At 31.1% G+C, this 14,327-nt stretch overlaps 1 protein-coding gene, 1 long non-coding RNA gene and 1 pseudogene across 2 annotated transcripts; 2 read left to right on the top strand and 1 right to left on the bottom strand.

Moving 5' to 3' along the window:
• Nucleotides 1–331: 331 nt before the first annotated feature.
• Nucleotides 332–6,669, bottom strand: LOC107935127 (aldehyde oxidase GLOX-like; annotated as a pseudogene).
• Nucleotides 3,316–4,430, top strand: LOC121206421 (uncharacterized). Its single transcript, XR_005901472.1, has 2 exons — nucleotides 3,316–3,401; nucleotides 4,223–4,430. It is a non-coding gene; the product is annotated as an uncharacterized lncRNA (long non-coding RNA).
• Nucleotides 6,670–9,913: 3,244 nt separating the features above from the next.
• On the top strand, nucleotides 9,914–11,759 carry LOC107935141 (aldehyde oxidase GLOX). The gene has a single exon (XM_016867695.2). It carries the CDS (start codon nucleotides 9,937–9,939, stop codon nucleotides 11,581–11,583), a length of 1,647 nt encoding a protein of 548 aa, XP_016723184.2. The 5' UTR covers nucleotides 9,914–9,936; the 3' UTR covers nucleotides 11,584–11,759.
• The last annotated feature ends 2,568 nt before the right edge of the window (nucleotides 11,760–14,327 follow it).

Here is a 14,327-nt window from a genome sequence, read left to right as displayed (position 1 = left end):
TGTATTAAAAAAGAGGTGACAGTGCATACCACGTGTACATGATAGGGATCGGATTCAACACTCTATTATTTATCCAATTTTTAATTAATATTAATAACAACAAATTCCTTTTTTATTGAACCATCTTTATATTTTTGAAGAATAATATAAAAAATTTACATATTGATTACATCATCAAATCCTTTAAAAACATATAGAGCACCAACATTCTTTTTTTTTTCTGGTCTTACAAGTGAACTTGGATCAATCAACCCCTCTGGCACAAATCACAGACCTTACTTTTGGAAAATTTAATGAATGTTTGTAATTTTTTTTCATGTTTCTTTTAATTTTAATGCAACCTGACCCAAATGCCTTGACTTGAAATGTCTTGATGAACCATAAATAATAGATAAAATCCTGACGGTGTTATATTCCGTGATCGCGGTGTGGTCGCTTCGACATTGTACATCGAGTTATCCACCACTGTCACTTTTTCGTTCTCGAGAACAAGCAACCTTTGATTCATGGAGAACGAATGCATGTTGAAAGCTGGTGCAAACATTGTCACCGACACCGAACTTTCATCCACTTTGTCGTTGTTAAGCACCACTTCGATCGTATATTTCTTCTGGTATCGGATCCCTGACATCGACTTAGGAGCAATGATAGTTGGTCGCAGCTCGTTGAATTTAGAGTCCAAGTATGCCGGCGAGAATGCCTCTAAGCTTAGTTCGGTCGAAAAAAGTACGCCGGTGAAGTTGTAAAACGCGTGGGGATTGCTTCCGCCTACTAAAACTCTTCCGTCACGAAGTAAAGCTGCCGTGGAATGGTACATATGAGGGATGGTGGTCGGGTTTTGAAGCTCGAACCGTGAGCCGATATTGTTATCAGGTTGGTATAAGACCGGACTCAAAACTGGGTCCCGACCTTGTTCCCATCCTGTAACGCCCCTAACCTGAATCCGTCACCGGAATAGAGTTACGGAGCATTACCGGAGTTACCGATTTATTTATCAGATATTTCATTTCATCTAACGATCATATTTAGAACTAATTAAAATCAAACATATTGTCTCTTAACATACTTATTTTTCTCGATATGTTTTACATGAATTTATTACTCGTCTCAATTTACTTAATTTCCTTGTATCAACGTATTAAAGATAATCACATATTTACATGTCATGATAAATATCTTTTACTTAATACTAATATATAATTTAATAATATACTTATATGATAAGTAAATATACATGTATTTTACAATTGTATGTATATTAATATTACACATGTCACCCTATCCATATGCACCATACATTTGTCTTTTCTTAACTTATTTCAAAATATAATAATATAATTAATTTAATTTGTAATATAATAAAATAATAAGTTTTGCGCCTCATTCTTTAGAATAGGCTTAATTTCCTATTTAGTACCCCTTATCTTTTTTAATTCTGTAATTAAACTTTTACACTTCATTCAACTTAATCATTTTTCCTAATCACTCTTAATTAAGTTAAATTTACTTAATTAAACTCTAATTAACCACTCATTTTACTTCGTAAATATTTTTAATAAATATTTTCGAATCCATTTTTCATAAACAGAGATCCGAAATTACACTTTTTCAGTATCGGTAAAATTCGGGTCATTACACATCCTGCCGTCCCGGAACTAGCGCCATTGATGAGCAAAATGTTACCGTTTGGAAGCACTATCATGTCACCCATGACTCTAGCTAAAGGCATAGTCTCCATGACCCATTCTGGATTCGGGTCGGTTATTTTAATCCGAGCGCATGTATTCAAGGCAGCCATGAAAGTACATTTTAAAGATTGAATGTAGGATCCTTTAGGAGCACCACCACATACTAGAACTTCAGCTTCAATGGTTGCAGCTTTCAAGTTCTTTAATGGAAGCAAAACGACCGAACCATTGCGTGGATAGCTTCGAGGTTCGCCACCGGGGATCATAGGATACTTTTTGACAACAATGTTGTTCACATAATCGAACAAAATAGCTCGATTGTTGGCGAAAATAAACAAGTTTCCATCGACGTTGAGGAAAACAAAGGGGTAAAGATTGTTCTCGATTCCTTTGTCGTTAGTTTCCGATAAGAAAGGCAAGTTGATCTTATTAGCGACGATGTTTTTAGGGATGAACTCGTAGTTAAATTGTCCTCGACCACCAACAATGATTTGTCTTCTGTCGGGTAATATATGGTTACTTGCATACCATCTTTTGGCCGTCAATCCATTTGGTATTTCATTCCAATCACATGTCCTGCATGGGCTAAAAATCCTGACCCGACGTTCACCATCGTTGAAACCGCCGGTTTGGAACAAGTTACCATCGGGCGTGATGGCACCTGAAGAGCACCAAACATCGGTTTGGACCGTGAGAGTGTAATATCCCGAATTAAGGCCAAATCGGAATAGTGGTTTTGTGACCATAAATCCGAGATAGAAATAATTATTTTATAATTATTTTGAGGTTTATGATATGATTGCATAATTGTGTGAAAATTTTGTGAAGAAATTTTTGGCATAACGAGTTTAATTTAAAGTTAGGGACTAAATCGAATAAGTTGTAAAACTTGCATTCTAGAAGTTTTTAGTATGAAATTGCTTTGAAATATTAATTAGGAGGTCTTAAATGGTAATTTGACCAATTTTAAGTTCATGGACAAAATTAAGACATGGAAGGAATTTTTGGAAAGTTTAGTAGTAAGGGCATTTTTGTTATTTGGATATTAAATGAAATAAAAATAGGAAAAATAACCCAAAATGATCATCTTCTCCATATTGTTCTGCTGATTTTTTCTCTCCTCCATAGCTGGGGTTTCTTCAACTTTCAAATTTCATAGTAAGTGATTTCAAACCCCGTTTTTAATGATTTTTATGTTTTTGAAATCCCGGTAGCTCGATTTGGCTTATGTTAACAATAATTCAACCTATGGTTCATATTTGGAAAAATACCCATAGGTGAAATTTGTGTATTTTGGTGTTTTATGATAGAATATGAGGTTTTAAATTTTGTTAGACAACTTTTGCTATTCGGTTTTGAGTAAAAACGAGTAAAAAGGCTTAATCGGTAAAAATATTTAGTAGTCATAAATACATGTTAGAGTGAGAATTTGATGTTGCCATAGAAGGGAAAAATGATCAGAATGTCATAAAACATAATAATAAGGGATGAAGTTTAATTCCCGAGCCTAGGGGAAAAAGTGTAATTATGCAAAAGTTTAGGGGCAAAATGGTAATTTTTCCAAAGTTCGTATTAAGTACTGTTTTAATGAATGTATGTATTAAATAAGATTAATTTGGTATTATAGATCAAGAGAAACGAGATTCAAGTCGTGATCGAGGAAAAAACAAAGTTTACGAGGAATAGGCTCGATTGTTAAAATTTTGTACCGAGGTAAGTTCATGTGTAAATAAGGTAGCATAATTGTTATTTTTAAGTTATTAATGTTAAATATATGATATGCTGATTTTTATCATGAAATATATGCTTTGTGGTTATTTTCGAATAAAATGCAAATTAAGTGTATTATTTGTTAAATATAAAGTGCTACCGAGTATTGGTTTCGGTATTTTACGGAAGATGGCAAGGAGATGTGTTCGAGGAAAATCCCGTTTGAACCTTAGGAATAGATTAGGATACAAGTGACATGTCACTAGGACGGTTGAACATCCGAACTCATTGAGTTGAGTCCGAGTTCACTTATGGATGTGAAATGTCCGAACTCGTTGAGTTGAGTCCGAGTTCGTGAGATGTAACTAGGCATCAGAACTCGTTGAGTTGAGTCCGAGTTCACTTATGGATGCGAACCCCCGAGCTCGTTGAGTTGAGTCCGAGTTCACTTATGGGCGGGTTACATGGTAGCTTGGCTACAAATGTGGCACTTATGTGCAAATTATCCATGTATCCGAGTTATACTCCGATGTGTTCAACGGGTAAAATTTCTAGTGAAATGGAAGAACACTTAAGATGCAGGTGATGTATTGGTAAGTATTGTGAAATTGACACTTTGGACAGGTATGTACTTAACCTTCGGGTTGAAAATAGATACAACAACGATAAGGTGGTAAGATGATTAATGATGTTTAGAAATGTGATATATGTTTTGGTGATACCATGCTAAGGTTGTTTGGTATAATTGTATTGTTATGTTACTTGTTATTTGCATATGACTTACTAAGCATTTATGCTTACTCCCTCCTTTTCATTCACTGTAGTTTTGAACAAGCCGGCTTAAGAATTGGGACCGGTCGGAGATTCGATCACACTATCCGAAGGACTCTTTTTGGTAAACGGCTTGTAAAACTTAAGTATGGCATGTATAGCAATACACCTATTTTGTGTAAATAATTTTGTGATATGGCCATGATTTGGCTGAGAAAATGCTTAATAATGATAAGTCATGGAAAATGCTAAGTTGGATCATGTTTGATGTCATGGAAGTTTAATATGTTATCTAGATCATAAAAACTCATGAAAAGATGAAATTTGCCATAAACAGAATATTGCGGCAACACTGACATGAGTTTGAAAATTTACTAAAATCATAGAAATTGAATTTGGTGATGGATTAAATATGAAATTGAAGCCTAGTATGTCTAGTTTCATATAAAACAAATGAAACAAGTAAAGGAATTGTATGTTATAAGATATTTGAATTTTAGTGAAACAGGGCCAGAGCGATTTCTAGATCCCCTGTTCCAACTTTAGAAATTTACCATAAATTGTACAAAAATAATTAGGTGGTGTATTTTATATTATTGGAATCCTTATTGAGTCTAGTTTCGTAATAAATAAATGTCATAGTCATATAAACTTTTCACAAAGAGAAATATGGTTCGTAGTAAACAGAGGTCAGTCCAGTCAAGTCCTGAAACAGGGGTAACTTTAACTAATAAACTGTATTAATTGGCCCAACCAAAAATTCTAGAAAAAAATTAGTAAATATATATATGAGGCTAGATTTAAGGAAAATTTACGGATCTTGATTTCGAGTTTTTTAACTCGAGATATGATTTTTCTTGTAACTGTAACGCAGGTAGCTAGAAAGCTGTGAATGTAGAAATTAATGATTCGAAGTTCTTAATTCGATAAATTATGTTCGGTAACACCTCAAGCTAGACTCTGGCGACGGTCTCGAGCATGGGGGCGTTACAGAGAGCCCGATATTTATTGGCAAAAATATCGTACTCTACTGAATGAGTAGTGCAATCCACTTGGAGAGCCATGTCCGCCGGGTCATTGCAGCATTTCCCGTTCGGTAACGATAGATTCTACGGTCCAAAATTGGTTCTATCGAACATTATCACACGATCGTTCCTAAGAAGTTGCACGTGCATGGCGGAGATTCCGATACTTTTTTGCAAGATTTGCCAACTGTCATCGGCAGTAAAGGTAAGGGTACGGTGGCTAGGCAATGATGCAAAGAGAAGTTGAAGAAAAAGGGTTGAGAAAATAAATGAACTGCCATTTTAACTTTGATGGGGTATTGTTTTACTTTGGCTGATGATCAAATATGTTTAAATTCGGTGTTATTTATAAGTGGTTTGGGAAGGAGGGAATGCCATTTTTCTAAATTTTAATTGAAATTTTTATGTTTGACATTCTTTTCAAATAAAAAAAATTTAAACAGTCATTGTTTTAAATTTTAAATTATCATAATCTTTTATTCTCATTGTTTATTATATAAATAATTCTTGGATGTATTATTAGTGGATAAATAAAAATTGTTGAGATGTATGCATAATTCATACTTGTAATGTACATTTATGAAATAAAATCACGACATGCTATTTAATTTTAGGAATTTCTTAAGAAATTGGTTCAAAATTTTCTTTTATCCAACTTCAATGTTGGTTGATAGTTTGTCATAAATAATTGCCATCGACACACTGTTGACAAAATTTTATAATTTAAAAAATAAACGACGTCTGCATAAATAATTAAAATGTTTGGGAATATTGGTCAATCAATATTCTTTTGTATTTTCTTGTTCTAAAAAATTCGGACAGCAAATTATCGTTAGTTTCTGACAGGAAAGGCAAATTGATCTTATTAGCGACAATGTTTTTAGGGATGAACTCATAGTTAAACTGTCCTCGACCACCGACAATGATTTGTCTCCCGTCGGGCAATATATGGTTACTTGCATACCACCTTTTAGCTGTCAATCCATTTGGTATTTCATTCCAATCGCACGTCCTGCATGGGTTGAAAACCCTGACCCGACGTTCACCGTCGTTGAAACCGCCGGTTTGGAACAAATTACCGTTGGGCATGATAGCACCCGAAGAACACCAAACATCAGTTTGGACAGTAAGAGCACGAAATTTATTAGCGAAAACATCATACTCGACTGAATGAGCTGTGCAGTCCACTTGGAGAACAGTGTCGGTCGGGTCATTGCGACATTTCCCTGTTGGTAGTGACAAATTAGATGGTCCGAAATCGGTTCTATCAAACATAATCACACGGTCATTCCTAAGGAGTTGCATGTGCATGGCGGAGATTCCGATGCTTTTTTGCAAGAGTTGCCAACTACCGTCAGCGGCAGAAGTGAAGGTGCGATGGTGGGGCAGTGATGCAAAGAGAAGCTGAAGAAGAAGAAGAATGATAGAAAAGATGAATGAAGGAGCTACCATTTTTGCTTTGATGGGGTATTGTAATTTTTTGGCTGATGATGAAATGTATTTCAGTCTATTCCTATTTATAAGTGCTTTGTGAAGGTTGGAAAGCCATTTTGAAAAATTTTAATATAAGTTTTTATATTTGGCATTATGATATGATAGATTCCTTTCATATAATCATTTTAATTAACATGTCCGTTATTTTTTGGATTATTAAATTAAATTATCATAATCTTGTGTTGTCCATTGTTTGTTATATGAGTTGGTCAGTGCATAAATCCAAAATCTTGGGATCCTTTGCGTAATCCACACTATATAATATTATAAAATATATAATGTAATGTATTTATGAAATAAAATCATGAAAATTATAATTAAATTATGCTGACGGATAATCACTCAATTTTATCAAAAAATTAAAAGGGTTAAGAATATTAAGGAATTTCTTAAGAAATTGGGTGGATTGAAGTTCAATGTTTTGTCGATGGTTTGTCATAAATAATTGCAATCGACACATTGTTGACAAAATCATAAAAATAAATAAACGACGTGCCAGGGAAAAAAATGTATTATTGGTTACTCAATATTCTTTTGTATTTTCTTGTTCTAAATTATCGGGACAACAAATAATATACTTTCATATGTGTCCCATGTAAGGTATATATATATAATTTTTCATATTTAAATTTAAGGTTTAATATTTATATTATAATGATTTTACTTTATATCAAACACGGTTAATTATATGTTGGGATTAAAATATTAATTTGGAAGTTTTTTTTTAAATACAATCTAGATTTTATTCCAAGATAAATTTAAATATATTTTAGTTTTCAATACGTTAACTTTTGTTTAGTTATGGTTCCAATTTCAATACACAAAACACGAATTATTTATAATTTGTATTGGAATTATAGTTGTAATAATGTACTTTAAAAATATTAAATATTAAATATAATGATGAATAAATAATATATAACGTTAGTGAAACAAAATAAGAGATTACAACATTCCAAGATTCTATGCATTGAATGAGATAAGAGTTTGACCCTCTATTTCTCACCAAACATTCTTTTGCTTCCCTCTCCATTTTTCTCACAAAATATAACATGATTAGGGGATTAATGTTTAAAATTAATTATTTTTTTCAACCCAAATATTTAAAACATAGAATTTTAGTTGATAAACCAACCAAATAAATATTCCATGAAGATATTAAGTCAATTGCTGATGAATTGAGTAGATGTACCCAAAATTAAATAAATTTTTTAGTTTAAACCTTGCGATTATTTTTATATTAAGGTTTAAATTTTTTTAGTATAAGTTACTCTTTTATTTTTTTAAAACCTTAAATTTCAGTCTTAATATGGAAACAATTGTAAAGTTCAAACCTTGGAATAATTGACAATTTTAGAGACTAATTTGTAGGGGTGTGCAAAAAAATTGTAAGCCAAAATGAACTGAATCGAAAAACTGAATTCTTTTAATTTATAGGTTTAATCTGTTTTTATATTTGATTTAATTAGTTTATTTAGTCTGTTTTCAATTATAACATTTTAATCCGACATCTCATTAGAATTTGACTTCTAATGATGATAAAGATAATATATACAATTTTAAAAGTTTAAATTCAGTTCCCATTCAACAATATTTATCAAACTCCATAACTTAATCTCTTTAAGAATATTTTTCATTTGGTTGGTTTATCTTTTTAATATTTCGGTTGACAAAAATAATTAATTTTAAATTATTCATCACAAAACATGAATATATATGGAAAATGTTTTGGTACATGATCACTAGAGTATTTAAATTTCACTTTTAAAAGTCACATATATTCCATTTTAAGTCCCATTTGGTTTATATATAAATATTTTCACATGTCGTCAATATTTACACAAAATATATAAATATTGAGATTTGTTATTATATTAGTTAAACTTATATGGAAAACATTAATGTTATGTTTAATTATCGTCAATTGTGAAATTGATAAGAATTTAAATTGTTCCAAATTTTTTTAGACAAACCAATTGATGCAATTTCAAAATGAAGAAGGACCGGATTGATATTTTTAACATTCTGCATTCCAGAAACCCAAACTTGTGGGAGACAACCAACGTGAGGAAAACGGTCAGAACTACAAAGTCAAACCCTTATCTCATTCAATTTAAAGAATCTTGGAATGTCCTTAACTCTTATTTTGTTTCATTAATAATTAATCTACACTATTTATAAAACTGGGTTTGAATTAATATCATGAATTAGGTAAAAAGGACAAAAACAAGATTTTAAAATAGAAAAAGGTTAAAATATATTATTATTTATAAATTTAAAATTTAGTTATTATATTTTTATTTTTAAGAATTTAATTTTATAAATTTGATATTCAATAGATATTGATGTTTAATTATTGTTATAGTGTTTTTATTCTTTTAATTTGATATAGTTCGATCAAGAATAAACAGATGAGAGAAAGACATTAAAAAAAATAAATAAATAAATATTGTTAGTCTGAATATTATAAACAAAAAATATATAAGAGAATATTGAGTACCAATATATCATCAAACATTTTAATTATTCATGAACCACGAATACTGGAGTTTTCTTTATCATTTTCATTTGCACGTCTTTTGTTTATTTAATTAATTTGTGAGCAATATGCGGAGGGCAATTATTTATGAGAAACTAAGAATTGAGAAGGTTCATGTCCCAAATCCCTAATACATTTGATCCACAATAAGTAATTAAATCGCATAAATTTATTATATAATAATTATCATAATTTTATTTCTTTATTTTTCGACAATTATAAAAACTTAATTATTTGAGATCTAAATTCCCATTACATATTTTATATAATTTAACACAATATCATGTTCAAACTTTCAAAACATGGGAAGCTGTTTAAATTCAAAAATAAATTGGACAAAAAAATCATACTATGAATTGCACATCAAAAATATTATTATAATCTAATTTAATAATCTAAAAAATAAAAGAAATAATTTTTTTATACAATATTAAAAATAAAGACGAGAATAATATGATACAAACTCATACTAAACACAAAAATTTTAACCACCAACTCATTCAAATTACTACGTAAAAAAAAGTGTAGCTCAAAATTATTGTTTTTTTATATGAAAAGAATCTAATCATATCATAATGTCAAACATAAAACTTCAATTGATTTTTTTTTTAAATGGCATTCCCACCTTCACAAAGCACTTATAAATAGGATCAAATTGAAACACAATTCATTATCAGCCAAAAAATTACAATACCCTATCAAAGCAAAAATGGCATCTCTTTCATTTGTTTTCTCAATCATTTTTCTTCAGCTTCTCTTTGCATCATTGCCCAGCCACCATACCCTCACTTTCGCCGCTGATGGCAGTTGGCAACTCTTACAAAAAAGTATCGGAATCTCCGCCATGCACATGCAACTCCTTAGGAATGACCGTGTGGTAATGTTTGATAGAACCGATTTTGGACCATCGAATCTATCGTTACCAAACGGGAAATGCCGCAATGACCCAACCGACACGGCACTCCAAGTGGACTGCACTGCTCATTCGGTAGAGTACGATGTTTTTGCCAATAAATTTCGAGCTCTTATGGTCCAAACCGATGTTTGGTGCTCTTCAGGTGCCGTCATGCCCGATGGTAACTTGTTCCAAACCGGCGGTTTCAACGACGGCGAACGTCGGGTCAGGGTTTTCAGCCCATGCAGGACATGCGATTGGAATGAAATACCAAATGGATTGACGGCCAAAAGATGGTATGCAAGTAATCATTTATTACCTGATGGGAGACAAATCATCGTTGGTGGTCGAGGACAGTTTAACTATGAGTTCATCCCTAAAAACATCGTCGCTAATAAGATTAACTTGCCTTTCTTGTCAGAAACTAATGACAAAGGAATCGAGAACAATCTTTACCCATTTATTTTCCTCAACGTTGATGGAAACTTATTCATTTTCGCCAACAATCGAGCTATTTTGTTCGATTATGTGAACAACATTGTTGTCAAAAAGTATCCGATGATCCCTGGCGGCGAACCTCGAAGCTATCCGAGCACTGGTTCGGCCGTTTTGCTTCCATTAAAGAACTTGAAAGCTGCAGCCATTGAAGCTGAAGTTCTAGTATGTGGTGGTGCTCCTAAAGGATCCTACCTTCAATCTTTAAAAGGTACTTTCTTGGCTGCTTTGGATACATGTGCTAGGATCAAAATAACTGACCCGAATCCAGAATGGGTCATGGAGACTATGCCTTTAGCTAGAGTCATGGGTGACATGATATTGCTTCCAAACGGCAATGTCTTGCTTATCAACGGCGCAAGGTCTGGGACGGCAGGATGGGAACAAGGTCGGGACCCTGTTTTGAGTCCGGTCTTGTACCAACCCGACAACGATATTAACTCACGGTTCGAGGTTCAAAACCCAACCACCATCCCTCGTATGTACCATTCCACAGCGACATTACTTCGTGACGGAAGAGTTTTAGTCGGTGGAAGCAATCCCCATGCGTTTTACAACTTCACCGGTGTGCTTTTTCCGAGCGAACTAAGCTTAGAGGCATTCTCGCCAGCATATTTGGATGCTAAATTTGACAACCTACGACCAACCATCATTGCACCTAAGTCGATGTCAGGGATTCGATACCGGAAGAAATATACAATCCAAGTGGTGATTAATGGCGACAAAGTGGATGAAAACTCGATGTCAGTAACAATGTTTGTACCAGCTTTCAACACGCATTCGTTCTCAATGAATCAAAGGTTGCTTGTTCTTGGGAACGACAAAGTGACAGCGGTGGGTAACTCGACGTACAACATGGAGGCGACGACGCCTCGGTCGGGAAATGTAGCGCCGTCGGGATTTTATCTATTGTTTGTGGTTCATCAAGGCATTCCTAGTCAAGGCATTTGGGTCAGGTTGTACTAATAATAAAAGAAACATGAATATATAGATACACACAAACATTCATTAAAATTTGCAAAAATAAGGTTTGTGATTTGTGCTTATAAGGGATATTCGATCCAAGTTCACTTGTAAGCCCAAAACACATGGTGCTTTGTATGTATTTAAAAGATTTGATGATCGTAAGGTGGTTCAATAAAGCTGGATTTCGTTGTCTTTAATTTTTTTTAGTCGCTTTGCTATTATAAACAAATCAATTGCATTAATTTTTTTTAAATAGTTTAAAATTATAAATAAAAATATTTAAAAATCCAAAAAACATGAAAGATATATTTAAAAAAATAATGAAAATAAACGGAAACATAATGAGAAATTAATTTTTTTTCAATTCACAATTTTATATTAATTGAATATAGACTCGATTGAAAAAAAAAAGATAAATAAGCTAAATTTATAAAACAATATTAATATACTATTAGGGCTATATGGATAATTTAAATTCTTTTAAAGAATAAAATAAAAAAGAATCACACTCTTTCTATTAATCAAAACTATTATGGGACTCAGTTTTGCGTATTTAAGGTTGAAAGCTCCCATCCTTGCAGAAGCAATCAAAGGTTGAATGATAACTTTATTTATATAATCTCAAAATTCTACCTCACGAAAGCTCAAATTTAAGGATGAAATTAAAAATAATACTAAATATCAATACCAATGTGGATTTAAAAAAAATTAAAAAGTTATCAAATTTAAATATTAAATATTACTTTTATCTCTAATATAAATAATAACTTAGCCAACTTCATTAATCCTACACTTGCTGATTAAAGTCATAAAATAAATCAAAATTATATTTTTTGGTGATTAATCGATTGCGGAGCAGAGGGCAACCAAGGTCCTTCACATGTTTGTATTATTATTATTATTATTTTGTATTATGTATATTTGTTTCACAGTCTATATTCGGGATTTTTGGATACCTCTCCCAACAAAGTTGTTTTTAAGGTTTAAACCTAAATTCTTCCCTTGAAAATATAATATGCCTTACCATTACATCTAACCATTTGTTGATTTTAATTATTAATTGTTGTATTTATTATAAGAGTATTGTTTCAAAGGGATAAAACAACATTTAGTCCCTAAGCATGACAACTTTTTTCACATTGGAATTTCAACTTTTTTTAGTCCATATTAGTCTCTAAATTAGACATTTTTCCCCAATTTGGTCCCTAAACTTGAATTTGATTAAGATATGATGGTGTGGCACTCATAGATTGTGTCACTTCATCACCTGAATAAAAAATAATTTTTTTTCCGATGATGATATAGGACAATCTCAAAGTACTATATCATCACATCTTACCAAAATTCCAAGTTCAAGAATTAACATAATTAAACTCTAATATTAATTAAGTGTTAATTAAGATACTTAGAACTTTATCCAATAATAATTCTAACATATTAAAATAGAAAATTTTTGAAATCAGAAACAAAACATTTCTAACATATTTAACATTACTTTATGTGATTAATACAAAGTAACATTATTCAAAATAATAACTAATTAGCATAATTAAACTCTACTAATAATTAAGTGGTAATTAAGATGTTTGGAACTCTATCAAGAAATAATTCTATTTTACATCAATAAAATTAGCCCAACATTTTAATCAATAATTATAAATAAAATTATAATTATTTTTAAATATATAATTATCATAACTTTTATTATAATGTAAATTTAGTAATATGATAGAAAAAAAAGTATTTTCATTAATTCAAACTCGTGTTTATATATATAGGATTATAAATTATTGTAAAGATAATTGCCTTTTGGCCTTCAAACACTTATAATTTACTTCTTGATCCACCTACACTTAATAATTCTATGTTTTAAATAATTAGGTTGATCCACCTACACTTAATAATTTTATGTTTTAAATAATTAGGTTGAGAAACATAATTAATTTTAAATATATAAGGTGAGAAATAGAGAGAGTCAAACTCTTAGCTCATTCAATGCATAGAATCTTGGAATGCTCTAATCTCTTATTTCCTTTCATTAACATTAGTAATCTATTTAAAGAGATTTCTAAATACAAATCACAAAACAAAACTTATATAAATTTAAATTCATGCATTTACGATTAATTTTTTTTTGTTTATATTGTACCAAATTAAAATATACTAATTTGAGCATCATCAACAAACTACTAATATATACACCTTGCTAGTAGATGAGATATGTCGGAATATTTTAAAACAAGAAAATACAAAAGAATATTGAGTAGCAATATTCCCAAACATTTTAATTATTTATGAGCCACTATTTCCTACATTTTATTTTTCATTTGCACGTCCTTTATTTTTTTTTATATATATAATTTTGTCAACTATGTGTCGATGGCAACAAACTATGAACATACATTGAACTCCCATGAATAAAAAAATTTGATTGAGAAAAGCATAATTAATTTTTAAATATTAATCCCTCGTGTTTATATATATATATATATAAACGTGAGGAAAAGCGATTATAAGCAAAAGAATGTTTGATGAGAAATATAGTCTTATTCAATAGATAGAATCTTGGAATGTTCATTATTTATTACTATATATAATAATTATAATTAATATTGTTTTTTCAACTCAATACCACGGACTGAATACATGAATATATCTAATCCATTAATATTTTATTTTATTTTTCATTTGCACGTCCTTTATTTATTTATATGATTTTGTCAACAATGTGTCGATTGCAATTA

The sequence above is a fragment of the Gossypium hirsutum genome, chromosome A09 (assembly GCF_007990345.1).
Source record: "Gossypium hirsutum isolate 1008001.06 chromosome A09, Gossypium_hirsutum_v2.1, whole genome shotgun sequence".
Classification (NCBI taxonomy): Eukaryota; Viridiplantae; Streptophyta; class Magnoliopsida; order Malvales; family Malvaceae; genus Gossypium; species Gossypium hirsutum.
Note: the sequence above shows the minus strand (reverse complement) of the source record. Positions and strands in the feature narration are given on the sequence as shown.

Bases quoted from the DNA above. Each gene is read 5' to 3' on its own strand.
- LOC107935141 (XM_016867695.2), top strand. From the start codon at position 9,937: ATGGCATCTCTTTCATTTGTTTTCTCAATCATTTTTCTTCAGCTTCTC.